General features: G+C 37.1%; 1 protein-coding gene, 1 long non-coding RNA gene and 2 other non-coding genes across 5 annotated transcripts; 2 read left to right on the top strand and 2 right to left on the bottom strand.

Annotated features, from left to right (window-relative positions):
* Window positions 1–3,891: 3,891 nt before the first annotated feature.
* LOC147841690 (E3 ubiquitin-protein ligase RBBP6-like) lies at window positions 3,892–6,577 on the bottom strand. Of its 2 annotated transcripts, XM_087273413.1 has the most exons (7): window positions 5,455–6,577; window positions 5,154–5,253; window positions 4,973–5,048; window positions 4,676–4,764; window positions 4,503–4,599; window positions 4,260–4,399; window positions 3,892–4,164 (listed from the first exon to the last, which is right to left on the bottom strand). In XM_087273413.1, exons 1-7 carry the CDS (start codon window positions 5,612–5,614, stop codon window positions 3,990–3,992), a joined length of 837 nt encoding a protein of 278 aa, XP_087129539.1. In that variant the 5' UTR covers window positions 5,615–6,577; the 3' UTR covers window positions 3,892–3,989. The 2 variants fall into 2 exon arrangements, with proteins under 2 accessions (XP_087129539.1, XP_087129540.1); XM_087273414.1 differs by lacking the exon at window positions 4,503–4,599.
* An 86-nt stretch (window positions 6,578–6,663) lies between these two features.
* Window positions 6,664–6,962, bottom strand: LOC147841691 (signal recognition particle RNA). The gene has a single exon (XR_015503162.1).
* A 2,274-nt stretch (window positions 6,963–9,236) lies between these two features.
* On the top strand, window positions 9,237–9,534 carry LOC147841692 (signal recognition particle RNA). The gene has a single exon (XR_015503126.1).
* Window positions 9,535–11,491: 1,957 nt separating this feature from the next.
* Window positions 11,492–22,103, top strand: LOC147841693 (uncharacterized). The gene is made up of 2 exons (XR_015502416.1): window positions 11,492–11,724; window positions 18,921–22,103. It is a non-coding gene; the product is annotated as an uncharacterized LOC147841693 (long non-coding RNA).
* The last annotated feature ends 293 nt before the right edge of the window (window positions 22,104–22,396 follow it).

Consider the following 22,396-nt stretch of genomic DNA (forward strand, 5'->3'; position numbering starts at 1 on the left):
AAAATAAAGTTATATCTACCCCAAACTGGCTATTCTACTTGTTGCTCTTTACACAGGCCTATCTATTTATCTACATTGTGATTGAGCACTGGTAATCCAGATTTAGTGATCCTGAAAAGTTCCTATCCGGATCAGATTGATCCAATCCGATGTTGCTTTGAAAAACTGTCTCAAAAAGTAAGCTGGATTACGTTATCACGGATCGCAAAAACAGGATTACTAAATACAGATCAATTTGATGCGGATTAAACCTTTTGAAAAACCGGGCCCAGGGCCCGGTTTTTCAAAAGTAATCCACTAGGATTTTGGATAAGGGATTGGATCAAATCTTGAAAATGGGTTTATCAAAAGAAAAAAACGGATTACCTAATCGGATTAGATCACGTAATCTAATCTTGGTTTTGATCCGGATCAAACCTTTAGTTTGGGTTTTTCAGACCTTTTTTGTAGGATCTGGATCACTTTGATCCAAAAAACCTGGATTAAACTGATCCCATCAGAAGGGTGGATTTAGCGTGGATTTCATGCCTAAAATGTAATGAAAACTTAAAAAATGTATTAAATAATACTATTTTTGGATCATGCAGTATCTTACGATATATACTATTTATTCATAAGGTTTTCATTTTATTTGTTCATCCGTCAGGCTATAGTGATTATTGGCTTTAATGTATTTAGCCTTTCAGTATAGGCCTCCAGCAACATAGAAAGAGTTTGGCCTCATAAAATAATCCCCCAAACAGCTGTGAAAATTGACCAAAAACAATCAATTTTATTTTGTCTCTAATTGATATATATATTCATCACAATGAAAAATATTTTTCTTTTTAGAATATTTATTAGTGATGCATGCAATGATTACAGAATAACAAAAAAATGCAAAGAATGGCAATGACTGATTTTTGAAATCTCTTTCAACAATTGCAAAAAGAGACTGAAAGGGCAGAAGCACAGCTTCGTCTGGCGGGGGAACAACTGACTCTGACCAAACTGCAGCAAACCAAGGCTAAGGACTTAAGATTCGCCTCCTAAAGGCTACGCTCAGACAAGCTGCTCTCTCCACATCAGATGAGGAAGTCTGAGATTATTGTGGAGTTTTTGACATTAAGTCTTTTTTTTATTTACATCTATATTTGAAACTTATTATAAATATCCTCAATGTACAGTGTTTTAGGTCTCAGATGAGCGGACTGCTGGAAGAGGATGCGGTGTTGTTTTTCTTGTTTTTATTATTTATTATTATTATTAATTTAATATTTATTAAGTTTTCATTTAAAAAAAATAAAGTTATGTTGACCCCACGCTGGCTATTCTACTTGTCGCTCTTTACATATCTATAGTTCTACATTGTGATTTCTTATCCTGTTTGAGCACTGGTAATCCAGATTTAGTGATCCTGAAAAGTTCCTATCCGGATCAGTTTGATCCATTTCGATGTTGCTCTGAAAAACTGGCTCAAAATGTAAGTTGGATTACGTGATCACGGATCGCAAAAACAGAATTACTAAATCTGGATAAATTTGATGCGGATTAAACCTTTTGAAAAAACGGGCCCAGGGCCTGGTTTTTTAAAAGTAATCCACTAGGATTTTGGATAAGGGATTGGATCAAATCTTGAAAATGGGTTTTTTTAAAAGAAAAAACGAATTACATAATCGGATTAGATCACGTAATCTAATCTTGGTTTTGATCCAGATCAAACCTTTAGTTTGGGTTTTTCAGATCTTTTTTGTAGGATCTGGATCATTTTGATCCAAAAAATCTGGATAGTGATTTCCTATCCTGTTTGAGCACTGGTTATGCAGATTTAGTGATCCTGAAAAGTTCCTATCCGGATCAGATTGATCCAATTCGATGTTGCTTTGAAAAACTGGCTCAAAAAGTAAGCTTGATTACCTGATCACGGATCGCAAAAACAGAATTACTAAATCTGGATCAATTTGATCCGGATTAAACCTTTTGAAAAACCGGGCCCAGCAGCTGACCGTTACAGATACAGCATGCAGCACCGAGGACCGTCTATCTCTACAGCTTCAGACAGGGTTTTATGACAACCTTTGTAAATGTTTGCAATTAGGAATCTTTCTGCAGAAGACATGTCAGTGTTTATTTTTACGTAAAATGTTATTTTATGAAACATTTAATGTTGAGTGTTTATATGCATATTTTTATATATAATAAATGAATACACATTTAAATACATATGTTTGTGTGTTTTTGTTTCTATGCTGAAGCACCGCAGTAAAAATTATCTTAGGGTCTCCTTTTGACCAGCAGCAACTCTGGTTAGTGGGTTCCCACTTAGGAAGAGGTCAAATTTCATTTTTACTGTTGATCATCAGTTGGCACCATTAAATCCTTTACATTGCCCCGTGCAAAAGCGTGTCTGACTTTTATATGGAGTTCTGTGGAGTAAAACTGCAATTTATAGAGTGCATGCATAAGTACACTTACTATGTTTACTATGTTCTGACAGCTGAGGTGCCTATTTTGTATTTTCTCCTACACATCAATATATGTGTGTAAAAGTCTCTCTTACAACCTCACACACTCACTAAACACCAAATAAAAGCAAGAAATCAAGCTTTTTTGCACTGTAACTGATGATCACCAGTAAAAATCACAAATCTTACCTCTTCCCAACAGGAAAAACCACCAACAATCAAGAATGCATGATTATACGCTGTCATGACGTTGCATTTAAAAATAATGGAAATCACTTGGGCAAAAACAGCCATGAACACAATGAAAGGGTGGTAAATTTGCTCAGAGTGTATTGTTGAGTTTTTAAAAAATTCAAAAAGTATTTTCCCAAAATATGTGTCAACAAGACTTGTCACCAAAAATCATCCCATTTGCTGAACCACAGAGAAAGTTGTTGGTAAATTAAGCCTCAAAATCAGCCCAGAGTGGACCAAAACTTCACCAACAGCACAGAAGGGTTAAACACCCCCAAATCCTTGATGGCATGGTTCTAAGAGGCAGTGCTCACTTCTGGACAGAGGGGCAAGTGTACCAAGTAGCAAGTGGAGATGTTTTGAACCTTCAGCTGACAGCCAGTGTAAGTGGAGAGGTAAGAGAGGTGTGACGTGGGCTCTCTTGGGATCATTGAAGACCAGATGAGCTGCAACATTTTGTTTGGCCAGGATTGATTAGATGAGCATGTCATCGGTGTAAACCAGAGATGCCCAAACTAGGGCCCGTGGGCCAAAGTGGATCCACTGTAACCTTTGATTTGGCCCTCCATCCCATCTGAGAAGAGAGGGAGAATGATGGGGAGTTTTGGGGGAAAGTCTTTAACAGAGATTGTCATTTCTAATACAACATAACTTTATTTTTTAACTGTTGAGATACACAAATAAACAAACTGAAATTAAACGTTTCAATGAAATGTTGTGAATGAATCAAATAAAATAATAGTCACTTGAAGGAGAGCAAACATTACAGAAGACATCAGCAAGCGAAGGCAAAGTGTATTTTTAGTGTTATAGATGGGATTGTTCATGTTTTATTGTAAGACTTTCATTCATTATAAAATGTATAATTATTAATACAATTAAAGAATTTGAAATGTTGTAAATTACAGTATTCAGTGAATCATGTAAATTATATAATGAATAATAATAATAAATTTGGAAATTACATTGACAATTTTACAGTTTGGTAGATTTACCTCCAGCCCACCACCCTCAGACGAGTTTAGTTTTTGGCCTTTCATAAGAAAAAGTTTCCCTGAAGCACCTCTGAAATAAACTTTAACTAAAAGTTTTAGATTGTGAGCAGGACAGCACACTGGTTCTCCCGCAGCATGTTTGTTCATCATTTCTATCTTAATGTGTTGATCATTTTCTTTTGTGTTTCTGTATTGTGTGAAGGTCAACCAGTCCACAGTTTATGCTGCTATAATCTTTATTCAGTTTTATTCATAAACTATGTACAATATATACACTGTGCTCACGTCGGCTCCAGGTCTCTTGGGTGAAGGTCTCTCAGTGACGTGGTCTCTTCTGGTCTCCGTGCGTCTCTGGTGAAGATGGGGAACGGGAACGTTTCCCTCTGGCGTCCTGGACTGAAGATGCTGCACCAGCTGAGGAAGAGGAGGGCAGCGGCTTGGTCTGGCAGGAGAAGGACGGCCTCTTTTTCTTCTCAGCAGCATAGGCCTCACTGAACAGATCGAGTGCAAACACACACAAGCAGACATAATGTGAGATTTTCACAAACAATAGAACATGCTGCAATGCCAAGTACAGTTTACTCACGCGTCTATGATGGGAATGACGTATTTGCCGCTGCCGTCCATCATGACTCCCTTTCGGTTTGGGTCGTCCACCTCCAACAGGAAGCTGCGGGGAATCCCTGTGCTCCTCCTGATGCGCTTGTGCGGAGCAGAGCTGCTGCCCTGTGAATTCATGAGTGACAGTCAAACGACAGAGCAAACAATCTGACTGATGGAGACAAGAGCTCATGTTCACAGCAACCATAAGCTTAGAAAACCCAGTTACCCCTTTAGAGGGGCAGTGCCTAATGTGGTGTCCTGGGATCCCACATTGAAAGCAGACATAGTTGGGTGGAAGAAGCCCAAGCAGTGTCATGGCCTCACTGATGAACATCAGAACCATGAGAATCAGCTCTAACATTTCTCACAAACCAAACCTGTCAGTGTCTGAACGCTCACCTGCTGGAGTAGTAGCACAGACTGGACTGGTACATCACCGCTTTTAGCTTGTCCTCCTCTGATGCCTTTGCCTCAGCCAAATTCTCAGTCTGTTTCACAGGCATTTGCACATTAGAATTTTATTTTACTGGTCTGTCTAAGAAGCTGTGTGTGTGTGTGTGTGTGTGTGGGGGGGGGGGGGGGGTTTACACTGTGTATTGATATTCTGCACTACATGTCATTATGACGCCTCAAATGCAAACACTGCAGTTCAATACAGAGCAGCACAGTGGGGTGAATTAATCATTTGTTCAATACCTTCAACAGCTGCTCCAGTGAGAGGAGTGAAGAATCACATGTTTGAGAAGATTTAGCTGATGGTCCAGCTTGATGGCTGCAAAACAAAGGAGCTTGTGTGACTAAAACACCACAGACAAAAACTCAAAATCTTGATATAACATCTATCAGTGGACGATTGCGCTCATTTCACATGACTTACCCAACAAATCTTCTGTTGGAGGACTTCAGTCCAGCCGCAGGGACCCGTCTGATGATGACAGATGTGTTTTTGGGGATGAGAGCATCATCATCTGTGTATTCTGACAGCAAAATAAAGTTTGAATATAGTAATAATCATTTACCATGGTATACTTTGAGTTCCATTAGCATTTTAAAACACTCAGAACATCACTATATGTCACCATCAGAGTCATGATAACACATGTCAGCTTCTACAAGTCTGTCTGATAACACATCTAATGTTAGTGTAGTATAGTTTAAGTGGCTTTTCCTCATCTCACCTTCATCAGTTTGGGCTTTGCTGATCTTCAGCTGGCAGAACTTCAGCCTCTCGCGCCTCATGATCTGCCGCTTCAGCTCTCCCGCAGTGATGTTGAGGCCCTCAAACTGGAGCGAGTCGTAGGTGAGTCGACTCTGAAACCTGTAATGAACACAAGACATACTGAATACAAACCACAGTGTGATAACAAGATTCAAACCTGAATGATGGGAGAAGCAGACGATCAATCGATGTATCCAACAATCAATAATATCAATAATCTGGGAATCTGTTGCCAGGAAGGACGCCGAGATCAGATGCCAATGACAGAGCGAAGTTCAAAACAACACAAAAAGAACCGTTGCCATGGATGTTGACGATCACGTGACGAGGCGCTGAAAAACTTCCGCGTTATTTTCTCATAAATAATAGTGAAATCATTACTATGATAATAATAAAATAAACAGCTGAACAGTTGGACCTCTCTGAATAAAACACAGCTGCGTTTCCGTACACGAATGATTCTGGCCTTTGTAAAGAGTCGGGCGAGTCAATGAATCAGTGATTCGTGGCTGAATGAATCACTCAAAGCTTCACTCGATTAAAGCGGTCTCTTGCTGCCACCTATTGGCGATTTGTTTTTTCGTTTTTAAAGTAATTTAACACTTTTTTTAAAGGCACCTTCAAATTTATTTTCTACAAAAGTTTATTTCCGTGTGTTAAAAATGATTTAAAACTCTCTAATCTCATCATTTCCTGATGCGTTTATAATGTAAATCCCTTCATGTTTGCCTTTGATCTTCATTACGTGTTAAAATCAATAAAATATTAAAGTTGCCTCATCCAAATCCAAAGTTTAGTTCAAAGCTTTATTATACAGCAATGTGTGTGTGTGTGTGTGTGTGTGCGTGTGTGTGCGTGTGTGTGTGTGTGTGTGTGTGTGTGTGTGTGTGTGTGTGTGTGTGTGTGTGTGTGTGTGTGTGTGTGTGTGTGTGATTGTGGCAGTGGATTACAGTGAATGTAGAAGTGATCAGAAGTGTGTGATATTTATTGTTTCTGATAATCAAAAGAACATTTTAAGAGTCCAAAAGATTTACTGCCTGATGAAGCCTGTTATAATGCAATTATGATGACCCTATAAATCTAGAATGGTCAGAACAATAAAAAATTAGGGAAAGAGATTAATTAGTATTTCTCCTCTTTTTTTTGTATGTGTAAGTGCTCCTGGAAGAAAAGTCTGCGTCTCTCTGTGTCACTCAGGCTGCACTGCAGTGTCTATTCTCAGGTGTGATCCCACTACTGATCAGCACGGGGGATTTGACCTGCTCCGTCGCCGACCTGGGCCGGTTCACCCCTCATTACACAACCTGGTGGTCCCAAGCTCCCCCAGGAGCACCATATCGATACCGAACTTAGTGTGGACACCTGATCAACATAATCACACTGCAGTCCAGAAGCCCTGAGCTCAAGCGATCCGCAGCCTCAGCCTCCCAGTAGCTTGGATTACAGGCGCGCGCCACTGAACCCGGCGAAAGCTGCGAGAATCAGAGCTGTGGAGAATCTGATCATCACAGCGACCTCTAGTGGAGGAAATGATGAATGATGAAGTAAAGTTGACTTTTTATTGGTCTTATGGCACTGTTTGGATAAAAATAAACAGCAGTACGGTCCCAAATAAAATATAGTTATTTAAACTAAATACTATAGTATTTTAGAACCACGTAGTAAAGTTTATTGTACTGAATAGTTAATCACAATGTTGTGCTATTTAAAGGCAACTGTGGTGCAGAGTCGGGTTGGAAGAAACTCCAAGCATTTCTGTTTTCGCAAGGTTAAGCTGAAGATGATGATCTTTCATCCAGTGTGAAATGTCCGACAGGCAGGCTGAGATGCGAGCTGGAACCGAGGGATCATCAGGGTGAAAAGAGAGGTAGTTGGGTATCATCAGCATAGCAGTGGTAGGAGAATCCATGTTTCTGAATGACTGGTCCTAGAGATGTCGTGTAGATGGAGAAGAGAAGTGGCCCAAGAACAGAGCCTTGAGGTACCCCAGTGTTTAGATGCTGTAGGTTGGACACCTTTCCCCTCCAAGACACACTGAATGACCTGTCAGAGAGGTAAGATCTGAACCATTGAATAACAGTGCCTGCAAACCCCAGTGACTCATATATATTATATATTTAATGATTAATACATATAGAAACAATATTTTCATAACTAAATTATTTATGATTTGCCGTTTAACAGCGAAACATCTCGTCAAATAGGCCACAGTTCATCAGGAAATGAAAAGCTTTTAAATGACAACAGAAAAGCAGTTCAGCGACTAACATTCACTCATTCAGTGAGTATCTCATTCATTCATTCATTCATTCACTAATTGAATCAACACTTTTTCAGTCACTAAATATGGTGTCAGATGCAGATGTGGCCTCTAGTGTAATCCACAGTTCATATATTGCACAATGACGCTAAAGGCCACCATATTATAAAATACTGCAGGTTGTTGGTTGCAGATTAATAATCACAAACATAATTTTTTAATCATAAAACAGCTAAAACATATTTAGTGTTAGAGAGGACAAAGTGGTTTTAGTTTACCTTTTATCTTTAATATTAAACAGCTTTTTAGTCTTTAGACAGATTAAATAACTTGTGGTACTTGTATAAACAATGTTCAGCTCAGGATCAGTAATTCAGCATGATGTGCTGCTAAAGCTGAAACAGTCTATCAATTTATGCCACAGATTGTGTGAGATTCTGTCGAGTCTTATGTTAAAAACACTGATGGAGGTCAAAACCGCATCTGACACCACAGTTAGTAGATGAGTAAGAGTAAACTGAATAATAAATATGTAACTCAGTTAATGATAGTTATTCACTGCATGAATGAATGTTAGATGAGGAACTGGTATTTAAGTGGAAAATTAAAACATTAAAGCTTTACTTTTTCAGAGATTCACTGTTTGCACAATCTTAAATGGATAGTTCACCACATAAATATGATTGTGACGATTATGAATTAACATTTTTGGGTCAATTATCCCTTAGCTCACATAAATTATCCCAGAGCATTATTTCAGCATCAATGATCATTCACAATAGTCACATCACAAGAAATACAAGGTTGAGTCTGGATTATAATTTAGCGTTTGCGTGTGTTTCTGAGGCCTGCGACTGTAAAAGCTTTAGGTCTAATAAATTGCATAATTTGTCATTTTAATTGCAAATCATTTTATTTAATAAAAAAATGAAGACAATAGCAGTATTATTGTACATTTGATTATTACATTACTGTACCTGAATACTGTTAGACTCGTTGAAAAACAACAAAGCTCTGTTCATTTTATTTCAGAATTTTATATTGTATTTATCTCTGCTCGTAGATTGTTTGTAATGTTTTATGCAGATGCACACCTAATATAAACAAATCACCCATTCTGTAATATGTTTTCTACAGCTATATGTATTATGATACAATAAACCACTTTTACTGTAAAAAAACTAAAGTATACTACAGTATTTATTACAATTTATCACTTGATACAGAAAACAGAATGTTGTGGCACTCATAAAATGAGTTGTAAAGGCTAATAAATATGGTATAATAATCTTTAGTTCAAAAATATTATGTTGATACTAATTACTGTAATTTTTTTATTTGTGATCATACTGCTGTTTATTATTATCTAATGTCATAAGGCTATGAAGTCAGTTATTATTCATCATTCATCATTCAGTTTTCCTCCACTAGAGGTCGCTGTGATGATCAGATTCTCCACAGCTCTGATTCTCTCAGCTCTCGCCGGGTTCAGTGGCGCGCGCCTGTAATCCAAGCTGCTGGGAGGCTGAGGCTGCGGATCGCTTGAGCTCAGGGCTTCTGGGCTGCAGTGGACTATGTTGATCGGGTGTCCGCGCTAAGTTCGGTATCGATATGGTTCTCCTGGGGGAGCTCGGGACCACCAGGTCGTTTAAGGAGGGGTGAACCGGCCCAGGTCGGAGACGGAGCAGGTCAAATCCCCCGTGCTGATCAGTAGTGGGATCGCGCCTGTGAATAGACACTGCAGTGCAGCCTGAGCGACACAGAGAGACGCAGACTTTTACACTAGTTGTTTTTACTCTGATATATCTTTCTAACAGTAAAAAAGAAGTAATAAAGGTTTTGAGATGAATGACATGGCTGTGTGTTATAATTAGAAATAACTAAAAGTTTAGTTTTTTCGAGTGATGGGTTGCAGCTGGAAGGGCATCTGCTAAAAACGTGCTGGATAAGTTGGGGGGTTCATTCCGCTGTGGTGAACCAACGGGACTAAGCTGAAAAGAAAATAAATGAATGAATAAAAGTTTATTTGTAGATTAGACATTTTATTTGTAAACAGAAACACAGAAATTATCTCAATTTCATGAGTGTATTTTGAAAAGATGATGTTTTAGACAGAAATATGTTGTGCTGTGGTTACTAACTCATAAGTGTGGTCTATCAATATCGGGTGGTATTTTAAAAAAATTATAGAAGAATTTCACTTTAGTTCTCTCCGTGTTGGTGTGGGTTTTCACTGGTTGGTCTGGTTTACCCCACAAGTCCAAAGACATACGGTATAGGTGAATTGGGTAAGCTAAATTGTCTGTAGTGTATGGGTGTTTTCCAGTAATGGGTTGCAACATGGGAGGGCATCCTCTGCGTAAAACATATGCTGGAAAAACTGGCGGTTCATTCCGCTGTGGTGACACCCGATTAATAAAGGGACTAAGCCGAAATGAAAATGAATGATTGAATGAATTTCACTTTAAACATAATTTACACATTGTTACTTTGAACCCATCATCTGATATTTGGCAGCTCCATCAAGGGTTCTGCATTGTGTTTTCTTTTTATTGTGGGAATAACCAGACAGGTATCAGCAGTTGTGACGGCTCTTTAATCACTCCTGATGTAAACAAAAGCACAGATTTTACAGTGTGTCTTCGCCCTCATCACTTTTACATGCTTCAATCAGACAAATATAAATCAAAACCTCAATTAAAGTGAAAACACAAAAATAACGAACTATGTGAAATATGTGAAAAAGAAAGTTATACATAATATTGAAACATAAAAACTGGCTTCAAAAGTCAAGTAAATATGATTTAAGATCAATTAGAGCTGCAGACACCCACCTCTCCCATGTGCAGTCAGTACAGAAAAGGAGGAGGCGGGTGCAGAACAGAAAATTAAAAAACTTAAGCTTTCTTAGAAATTTAAAGGAGCAGGTATACTTAATAAACATACCACATAGCCTCACTCTTTTTATTTATTTTCTCGCAGGCAGCAAAACGCAGCCGGCAGGTTAATGATGATCATTTAGCATTCGACCTTAAACAGCGGCACCTTAGTGAAAAAAAGAATTTGAATAATTAATATTATTGAATATTACACCTGCTCAATGAAAATCAGATGATTCACTACAGTAATAAATCTGACATAACTTGATCAGAAATATAAAAAAGGGGTGAAAAGATTAAGCCTTCAATAGAAAGTAATACTGTGGTTAAAAGAGTCTTGCAGATACCAGCGCAATATTTATTTATTCTTCCAAACGCACCAACATAACAGCTACATTGTGGTCCAGTGGTTGACGGAGAAATTGTAATCTTGTCTCCAATAGTGTGCAGTGAACATATATTTGTATGTTAAGGATTTGATCTTCTCTCTAATAGTGTGCAGTGAACATATATTGGGTAAAGTGTGCAGTGAATATGCAGTAAATATCTCCAATTGTGTGCAAGTGTGCAAGTAAACATATATTGTTTAACATATGCAATGAACATGTTATTCTGTATAATCATATTAATATGTGTACAAATAAGTGTGAAGTGAATGTATAACAGTAAGAGCAAGCCTAGTAGTTAGCTGAGTACATGTAAACTTTAAACCAGCACCTAAAGGGCAAACAGCCAAGAATATACCTGAGTTCAAAAGGCACAGCCAAAAATATAGCAGGTTCACAGCACAAGACCATATCTGTGGGAAAAGTCTGCAACACTACATGTATAAAAGCAAGACAGGGACACAGAGAGGCAGAGGTTCATGGAGAGACATTTGTTTGTCTGTTAGCCTCTCGTTTTTATTGTCTGGCAATAAATCCAACTTTTGAAATCAAGACCCACTGACTCGATTGCTGATTGAAAGAAAAGGAACCGAACACGACAAATTGGTGACCCCGACGTGATTTGGCTAGGAGCAACGGAGTGGGGACCTCGCTGGCGGAGTCTGATGCGGGCGACACAATTGCAGTGGCCACTGTGAAAAAAGGTAAGCAATTTTTTGCTTATTTAATGAAAAATTGTGTGGCTCGACGGACTCTGCTTGTGAGGGTAAAAACACTCAAAGTGCTCTTCCAAACTTAAATAATTAATACGTTTAAAAAAGGGTTTTGATTTCAGAAGAAAATGTTGCATGCAACAATCTGTGTCTTGCTTTAAGAGGGCCTTGAGGATAAAGATAAGACATTAACAACTAATTGTTACTTATATTAAAGATTTGTGAAGGAAGTAAGGATAAAATCTTAATAGATTGTGACGATTAATAAGTTAAAACAGATTAATAAAGTAGAGAGAAGCGCGCAAAGACCTCGGAGTACCCGTTCTGTTTTAATAATAATAAATATTATGATTCAGGAGGCTGGGGGAAAAAAGGCAAAAATCCTGGAAAATGCTATTTTTACTGTAGAGCAGTAGAGATTGGAAGCAGAAGTAACAGGTCACTTAGGAAAGTGTTGAAAGCCTGTGTGTGTTGGGCTCTGTGTCCGTGAGATTGCGGTATTGAATAAGGTTAATACATGAACCCCATAGGATAAGGGGGGTAGAAAAGTAAATGCTTTAAAAAGTGTGTGATAAAATATTTTATGAACCCCATAGGATAAGGGGGGTAGAGGAGTGAATGTTTTTAGAAGTGTGTATGCAATAAAGCATTGAAGTGAATGAATGTTTGAAGAAAGAATTGTGAATAAAAATTGAGGAAAGACTTGGGAAAACTAAGTAGAATAAATGGAAAAGTTAACTAGTTAAAACAAAAAAGTAATAATAATAATAATAATTAGGCTTGTGCTGCAGCAATTAAAATTTAAAATAAAAGTGAGGGTAAAACAATAATAATAAAATAAAAATAAATATAAAAATTAAATAAATAAATTAACAATCAAAATAAATAAATAAATAAATAAACATAACATGACTAAAATAAATAAAGGATAAAATAGAAGGATAAAAAATTAATATTGATTACTGTTTAAACAAGAAAAAAAAGAAGTCACAATAATAAAAACTCAATAAATAAATAAAAATAATAATAATAAAAAAAATAATAATAAATAGAAAATAAAAATTAATTAGACGTACAAATTATATAAAATTTAAACTACTTATTTAAAGAATAAATAAACAAATAAGTAAAAAGAAAAAAATAATACTACTAATAAATAATAATAATAAATAAAAAAAAATATATAAATAAATAAAAATAAATAAATAAATAAAATTTAGATACCAAACAAGTGGAAAAAGAAAATTGATTAAAGTCAAATACAAATAATAAAAACAAAGTTTTAATTATAATAATAATAAAAATAATTATAATAATAAGAAGAACAACAATCAAGTGATAAAACGAATAAATAAAAAATAACAAAATAAAGACACATAATAGTTTACAAATAAAGAAGATAGCAATGGCAAGCTCTCCAGTAGAAATACTAGGATCAAAGTATCCATTGTGTAAAGAGCTTATTGATAAATATTCAAAAAAGTGGCAACTTAGAACTAAAAATATGATGACAATCTGGCCACAAGGTGGAACTTTTGATGTAGCATTATGTGAAGAAATGGATACTCTAATAAAAAATTATAAAAGAAAAGGTAGTAGCAGAAGGAGACAAAAACGAGATGAAAAAAGAGCAAAAGAGAGAGAAGTGTTAAACATGTTCAAAAAAGAAGGAGAAGATAATTTAAGAAATATTAAAAAGGCAAGAAAAATGCTGAAAGAGGCTGACAAAGAAACCACTGCTAAAGAGCAAATGTTTAATAGCCCTCCACCTTATTTACAAGCTGAAGGGCAATTCCCTATGCTTAAAGGGCTCATGGAGGTGTCAGGAGAACTTAAAATGGAAGGAGAGATGGAAATGGAGGAAAAACAATTAGGGGCAAGCATAAAATCAAAACGATCAGCAAATAAGCAAAATAAAGGGGCATATGCACCCTTGGATTGTTATAAACAGGCCCGTGAAGCATTAGAACAAATGAATAAACAGTGTGAGGACAAATTAGACTATAGGGAGCCAAAAGAGCAGACAAAATCATATAATAAGGAAAGGGGAGCATGGGGTGGAATTAAAGATATTGACGTGGGAAGTACAATTGGAGAAACTGAAAAACTGTTAAAAGACACATATGACAAAGTAAAACAAAAAAGGAGATTGTTATTCAGTTCAGATGAGGAAGAAGATTGGGAGGAGTCAATACTTGATACAGGAAACTGGGAAAGGGGGAACAGGCTTAGGCCATTTAAACAATGCCCAATTTTAATAAAAGGTGCACAAGCACAGTATGTCCCTTGGCCTACATTGGATTTGGAGGGTTTGATTGCTAGGCTCCCAAACATCCATGAGGGGGCAGCAAAGTGGATAAGGGTATTTGAAGAGGAATCAGTTGGAAAATTGATTTCTTTGGGAGACATTAAATCTCTTCTTGCAAAGACTGTAGGAGGAGCAAAGATGGATGAAATCCTTCACGCTTCTAACCTTGACAGGGCTGTGAACTCTCAACAGATGGATGGGACTATTTTTGATGCCTTCCGTCCAGCAGTGTGGCAGGCACTGCGTGCAGAGTATCCACTAAGACTGGACCCTAATATGTTAAGAGGTGATCAGTTGGGGGAAACAGAGAATCCAATAACGTATGTTCAGAGACATTCACGACAATGGAAACATGACACTGAAATTGATCCTGAAAGAGACCCTATAATGGCTACATTGTTTCGACAAGCCATAATTGACTCTATGCCTTCCTCAGTGAAGAGCAGGTTAGAAGATGTGGTGGGGTTAAACTCTAAATCTCACAAAGAGTTTTGTGATTATGTGGCACATGCAGTTGAGCAGTACAGGAAAAATGAACAAAAACTCAAAAAGCAAGAAAGTGAGCTGCAAAGAAAATTAGCTCAATTGCAACTTGATGAACTGACTAAAAAGAACAAGAAAAAGATCCAAGCTCTTGTAGAGACAGAGGAGGGGGAACCACTAACAATGATGGCTCCAGTTACAGCTCCAGCACCAGCTATGCAGTCTGCCTCACAAGCTAAACATCCAGCTAATACCCAAATGACTCCACCCATAATAAACATTTATACCCAACAGCCAGCAGCCGCGACCTGGAGAAAAAGACCCAGAGAGCAAAGAGGGAATGGCAAAGCCTATGTGACACCTACAGGCATGTGTTGGGGTTGCGGATTATCAGGACACACCAAAAAAGACTGTCCCACCAATCCATGGGAGCAGTTTCCTCGGGGTGGAAGGGAGGTAACTTGGCATCAAACATATCCAAATCCTAACCAAGGTCCAGTTAATCCTTGGAGAGGACCCAATAAGGGATATTGAAGATGCCCAGAGAATCCTATAGGGGATAATCAGCTTCCAATGTTAACAACTAATGCTAACGAAGAACCTATGCTACCAATTAAAATAGAGGGAAAAACAATACCAATGCTCCTTGATACTGGAGCTGTTTACACTTCTGTTAATTCAAATTATGCGTCACATCTTCCCCTGTCTGGTAAATATGCAAAGACAATAGGATTCTCGGGAAAAGTTCAATTAATTCCAATGACTACTCCAGTTTGTATCCAAACTAAAAATCAAAGTGTGACGCTACCCATTCTAGTATCAAGTCAAACTCCTGTCAATTTGCTAGGAAGAGATGCATTATGTAAATTAGGACTACATATTTGGTGTACTTCAGATGGAGTGTATATAGATGCAAAAGGAATTGAAAATCAAATGGTAATTACCGAACCAAAAGCTAATGTGTATTGGATAGGACAAATAGAAAATGATGTAAAACAAACAATAAATAAATGGGGAAAATACATTGAAGCACAAATTGATGAAGCACAGATACCAAAATCAGGTTTCCATTGCACAATGGTTTATGATTCTGAAAGAAATCCAGACATAGAACAGCAATGGCAGAAAGAGACAGAAGGGCAAAAAATTGAAATGATCTCACAACACATCATATTAGGTAAGCAAGGAGCAGCTCTAACCATAGTAAAAAATAAATTTGCTGAAAAATGGTTTAATGTTACAGATTCAGTTCCACATATAGCTATATATGTTGGAAATAACTGGAAAACAAAAGATTTGGGACAAATGGTAAAAAAGGCAGAACAGAGCAAATGGGTATCAACAGAAAATCCACTAATCTTTCAGTCAGATGATGAAAATTATATCAAAATTGTGTGTACAACCAATTTGATGGGAATTCCCCAAGAAGTTATTATCGGACAAGACAAAATAACACAAATGAGTACAACATCAGAATTAATAAATGACTTAGAAACTGAAATGTTTAAAGAAATGGAATGCCAAGTGCCACCAGAATTATGGTCTTTATATGATAATGATGTTGGCTTGATAAAATCAGCAAATCCAGTAAGAGTTCAAATTAAACCAAATACCCAACTGCCCAGAAAAGCACAATATCCATTGCGGCCTGAGGCAGAATTAGGAATCAAAAACACTATTGAGGGTTTATTAAAAGCAGGTGTATTAGAAGAAACAACCAGTTATTGTAACACTCCGATAATGCCTGTAATTAAAGCAGATAAAAACAGATGGCGTCTGGTTCATGATTTAAGGGCAATTAATGACATTGTAGAGGATTTTCCAGCTGAAGTTCCTAACCCACATACACTCTTGACAAATGTCCCTCCTAATGCTAAATATTTCACAGTGATTGACCTTTGTTCAGCCTATTTCAGTGTGCCATTAGCAAAAGAAAGTAGGTACTTGTTTGCTTTCACATATGGGGGTAAACAATATACTTACACCAGAATGCCCCAGGGGTTCAAGCATTCGCCACATGTATTCAACCAAATTCTTAAAGAAGATTTGGAGGATCTTGTAATGGACAGTACTCTGTTACAATATGTAGATGACTTAATCATCTGCTCTCCTTCATTAGAACAATGTCATAAAGATTCAATTAAAGTCCTCACTAAGTTGGCACAAGGAGGTCATAAAGTATCTAAAAACAAAATGCAGTACTGTCAACCTCAGGTTGAATATTTGGGACGATTGATTGCCTTTGGTACACGAGCTATAGCTCCAGCTCAGTTGGAAGGAATAAGTAAAACACCATTACCCCAAACAGTAGGACAAATGATGACTTTTTTAGGAATGACAGGTTTTAGTTCAGACTGGGTAGAGGACTATGCAATAAAAACAGCACCACTAAGAGAGCTTATGAAACAAGCAGGATTACAAAACTTAAAAAACTCATTAACATGGAATACAGATGCAAGGATAGCATTTGAAACAATAAAAAAAGAATTACAAAAAACACCAGCATTAGGAAATCCTGATTACTCTAAAGAATTTTCTTTGTATGTAGCAAATAGAATGGATGGTTACGCATCAGCTGTACTAATGCAAGAAACTTGTAGCGGAAGAAAAAAGCAGCCTATAGCATACTATAGCACTAAACTTGATAATACAGCTCAAGGTTTTCCACCATGCTATCAACAAGGTCTCGCAGCAATTCATTATGCTTATGAAAAAGCATCATCAATAACCATGGGTTATCCAGTCACAATTTATACTCACCATAAAACTGTAGAGTTAATAGAACAAGGAAAATTTGTTTTAACTCAAGCTCGCATTTTAGCTTATTCAACTCTATTAACATATCCAGATGTAACTATTAAGCGATGTAAAACAGTTAATCCAGCTGAATTAATTCCATTAGCATTTGAAGGAGAACCACACGACTGTGTGGCAAATTCATTAACATTTACTAGATTAAGACCAGATCTTGAATCTATACCCCTTCCTGAGGCAGAAGTAACTTATTTTGTAGATGGTTCAAGTTTTAGGGACCATTTAGGAATCCATACAGGATATGCAGTAGTCAAAAAAGAGAAGGAAGAATTTGTATCAGTAATATCTCATCATTGTGTTCAACCATGCTCTGCTCAATTAGCAGAATTAAAAGCGCTTACTACTGCTTGCCAATTAGCAAAGGGACTTACTGCAAATATTTATACAGATTCAGCATATGCACATGGTGTATGTCACTTATTCGGAGCAGTATGGAAACAACGAGGCTTTAAGAAAACTGATGGGTCTCCTATCCAACATGCAGAACAAATAAGTGAATTAATTTCAGCAATGATGCAACCAAAACGATTGGCAATAATAAAGTGTCAAGCACATAAAAAAGGAAATGACTTTGTCATAAAAGGAAATAACATGGCAGATTTAGAAGCTAAAAAAGCATCAGGGTGTGAAGTAGCAGTTCTAACCCCAGTAGTGCTAATAGAGCCACAACCTCAATTAGATGATATTGTACGAATACAACAACAAGCAGGTCCCTATGAACAATCAATGTGGCATCAAAGGGGGGCTAAAAAAGACTCACACGATATTTGGCGTACACATGAAGGGCAAATTGTTGCACCAACAGCACTTCTAAATATTTTAATATCAGATGCACATGGTTTTGATCACTGTGCAAAAGGAGAAGTAATAAAAAAAATCAAACAACAAGGATATTGGTCTCCTTATTTACATGCAATGGTTGGTGAGTTTTTGTCCTCATGTGAAATTTGCGCTAAATATAATGTGAGAAAAGGAACAGCAACACCTATAGGCCATATACCAGTACCTGAAGGACCATTTAAACATTTGGTAATGGATTACGTAGATATGATAAAACGAGTCCAAGGCAAAAGATACATGCTTGTGATAATTGATAGGTTCAGTAGGTGGGTGGAAGCAGTACCATCAGCAGATCTGGGAGCAGGAACAGTTATTAAATTTTTAACTAGGGAAGTAATACCTAGATTTGGAATACCATCAGAAATTAGTTCAGATAATGGATCAGCATTTGTCCAAAAAACTTTCAAACAAGTATTACAACATTTAAGAATAAAGCAAAGACTAGGATGTATTTATCATCCACAATCACAAGGAATTGTTGAAAGAGTCAATGGAACCTTAAAAGCTAAACTTAACAAAATCTGTGCCAGTACTAAACTTAACTGGGTGGATGCTTTGCCTCTTGCTTTAATGAGTTACCGCATGCAAACTAATAGAAACACACATCTAACACCGCATGAAATGCTAACAGGCCGGCCTATGCCTGCACCTTTTTGTAGAGGGCCCTATAAAGGACCACCACTAGAACAATTACAAATGGAATTAAAATCATATATGAAGAAACTAACTGCAATACACAAAGCTATTTATGTCCAGGAAACCAGGCGACAGCCACCTGAGAAGGGAGAAACGCCAGGACCGGTGGTGCCAGGTGATCAGGTGTATCTAAAGGTGTTCCGGAGAAAGTGGAATGAGCCAAGACGGGAAGGACCATATCGAGTTGTGAGAGCCACCCCAACTTCAATTCAAGTGGAGGGGAGTACAACGTGGTACCATCTAAACCACTGCACGAGGGTTCCAAAGGAGAAAGTGACAGCAGGAGACCACCAGCGGGAAACTGCCAGCCCAGAAAAGCCCACAGCAGAGAGTGATGGTGAGCAAAATGTGGCAGAGAATGATGAATAAAACTATTAGACAAGTGACTATGATAATATGTCTAAGCATCATATACATGCCACAAAATCAAGCCACTAGAAACAATATAACTCAAAATCCAACCACTCTCAATGACGACCTCCAACTTATGAGAAACATCTCAGATACAGGAAGCATAACTCAAAGGCCCAATTACACTTCCATGCGGACCACACTGCAGTCACTAAGGAATGAAAGTAGTAGTGCCAATACAAGTGAACTGCCACTAGAAGAATATGGAAAACAGCGAAGGGATGTTGATAACTTGTACGTCATTCACGAGGAACACACAGAACTAGACATACTTTTGGAAACAGCACAGAGTAATCAATGGTTTCAATGGGCTTCTTTCACAGCATCAGAAATTAGCAAAGAGAACTGCCTTTTCTGTACAAAAACTCCAATGAGTCAAGTGGTTGTGGTCCCAAATCCTTTCACTTATGAACATTGTGCTGAATTTAACAGAGATTTCTGTCATATGGAACAAGACTTGAGACTTTTCTGTCCAGCTGAATGTTTGGGTTACTTAAGCCACTCAACACTAAAAACTTTATTTAGACATGTTGGACGTTTGAAATCTAAATGTAGAAGCTTTGGCATTAATGAAAATTTAAAAGTGAAAAATATTCAAGTAGAAATTCCTCTATGGTTTTCTATTGATTACACAAAAGAATATGAATGTTTTGTTAAACCTTCAGGAGTAGTAGATGTTGGCAAATTTAAAGGAAAATGTAGTGTAATTTGGAATCTTGATCCACAAAAAACTCTTAGAAATTATGACGATCCACCATTTGCGTCATCATTTCGAGCAACAGGAACAAAACATGGAAAGATAATAGAGCCAGCAAAAAATTGTGAAAATCAAACTATAGCTTTACCTGATATAGATAGATATAAGGATCAAACGCTAGCACTAGCAGACTTCTTTTGGATGTGTGGGAATAGAAAGCTGTTACCTTCTTTACCCTTAGGATGGACTGGTACCTGTACTAGAGTACGTATAATACAAGAAATACAAGTTATAAATTGGGATACTGAATCTACAATAGGTGAAAGTGACACAATTAATTATAGAGTTAAAAGAAGTTATAAACCAGACCCTACAGTATACATAGATTCCATAGGTCAGCCACGAGGTATACCAGATCAATTCAAAGCAAGAAATGAGGTTAAATCAGGAATTGAATCAATACTTATTTGGATATCACAAAACAAAAACACAGAATGGATAAATTACATTTACTACAACCAACAAAGATTTATTAATCACACAAATGAAGCATTAATGTCATTGGGGGAACAATTAGATGCAACTAGTAGAATGACATGGCAAAATAGATTAGCGCTTAATTGGATGTTAGCGGATAAATCGGGCGTATGTGTGCTCTTTGGCGACCAGTGTTGCACTTATATACCAAATAATACAGCGCCAGAAGGTACGTTTACAAAAGCTATGACAAAACTCAAAGAATTACAGGTAGAGATGGCTACAAATGCGGGGAGAGATGAAAAAATGTGGGACTGGTTTGATCTGAAACTAGGAGCATGGGGAGCCTGGCTAGCTAAAATGGGAATGTTTTTAGGTGTGGCAATATTAATAGGAGCATTATTATTTTGTTGTGTACTGCCATTATTAAAATCATTAATTGTCAAAGCTTCAACAAAGCAAATGGAAATGCTACAATATCACGGAAGTGGGAAAATGATGCTTGTAAATGACCATTATGGACAGTCTGGGCACTGGGCAGATCAACTTAAATGGCAAACTCAAATATCAACAAGTTCTGAAGAGTCTGAAAGCTCAGACGAAGAAAAGGAATACAAATGATTCATACCCTGGGTGTAAGTGCTAGAACCTCTACCCCAAGGGAAGCCCTCAACGATGCGCAAAGTATCTGGGCTGAAGAGGAACACGTTGTGATGGGCAACTACTTTTGATGTTTGTGATTATTGTGTGAGATATATTATGTGTGTAAAAGATTAATGATAACAATATCTATATATAGTATTGTATTCTACATAACTGTGACACCCACAGGCAAGTGCTGAACCAATTGCACGCTCATGCTTTAAACACTATTTTCTATGAAACAGAAAAAACAGAGGAAGAAGTCTTTTACTATCCCTATGTCAACAGTAGGGGTAGATGTTTGGCTTCTACTTCTGCCACAGTGCGGTAGCATAATCTGGTCAATTGGTAACTATTATGTGGCTAATATCAGTCACTAGATAGTGGTAACTAAGGGAACCGGATTGTGAAATTGCACTATGGGTAAAAAACAATAATATTAAGACTTCAGAAAAAGTCTTAAGAGGAGGGAATATGACGGAGAAATTGTAATCTTGTCTCCAATAGTGTGCAGTGAACATATATTTGTATGTTAAGGATTTGATCTTCTCTCTAATAGTGTGCAGTGAACATATATTGGGTAAAGTGTGCAGTGAATATGCAGTAAATATCTCCAATTGTGTGCAAGTGTGCAAGTAAACATATATTGTTTAACATATGCAATGAACATGTTATTCTGTATAATCATATTAATATGTGTACAAATAAGTGTGAAGTGAATGTATAACAGTAAGAGCAAGCCTAGTAGTTAGCTGAGTACATGTAAACTTTAAACCAGCACCTAAAGGGCAAACAGCCAAGAATATACCTGAGTTCAAAAGGCACAGCCAAAAATATAGCAGGTTCACAGCACAAGACCATATCTGTGGGAAAAGTCTGCAACACTACATGTATAAAAGCAAGACAGGGACACAGAGAGGCAGAGGTTCATGGAGAGACATTTGTTTGTCTGTTAGCCTCTCGTTTTTATTGTCTGGCAATAAATCCAACTTTTGAAATCAAGACCCACTGACTCGATTGCTGATTGAAAGAAAAGGAACCGAACACGACATGGTCAGCATGTTGTGTTGTGATGCTGCTGCTCTAACCTCTCCTGAGTAAAGTGTTATTTTTATTATTATTATTTCATTTTTAGTGTTAGGAGGACAATATAATACTGTTTGGGTTACTTATGTGGGTGTACATATTTTATTTAGATTTTTTGTGTGACCACCGTTACAAAAGACAGCATATCTATAAATAATTTTGCACAGAATATATTGTCAGATATTGCAGGAAGGGCCAATGTGATGTTT

The sequence above is a fragment of the Danio rerio genome, chromosome 11 (genome assembly GCF_052040795.2).
Source record: "Danio rerio strain M-AB ecotype USA chromosome 11, GRCz13ab, whole genome shotgun sequence".
Taxonomy (NCBI): domain Eukaryota; kingdom Metazoa; phylum Chordata; class Actinopteri; order Cypriniformes; family Danionidae; genus Danio; species Danio rerio.

What these genes read in the sequence shown, in the direction of transcription:
- LOC147841690 (XM_087273413.1), bottom strand. Translation starts at nt 5,614, where the DNA reads ATGTCTTGTGTTCATTACAGGTTTCAGAGTCGACTCACCTACGACTCG. An exon ending in CAAAGCCCAAACTGATGAAG is followed by an intron (nt 5,254 to 5,454) that starts GTGAGATGAGGA and finishes TTTTGCTGTCAG; the next exon opens with AATACACAGATGATGATGCT. An exon ending in TCCAACAGAAGATTTGTTGG is followed by an intron (nt 5,049 to 5,153) that starts GTAAGTCATGTG and finishes TTTGTTTTGCAG; the next exon opens with CCATCAAGCTGGACCATCAG.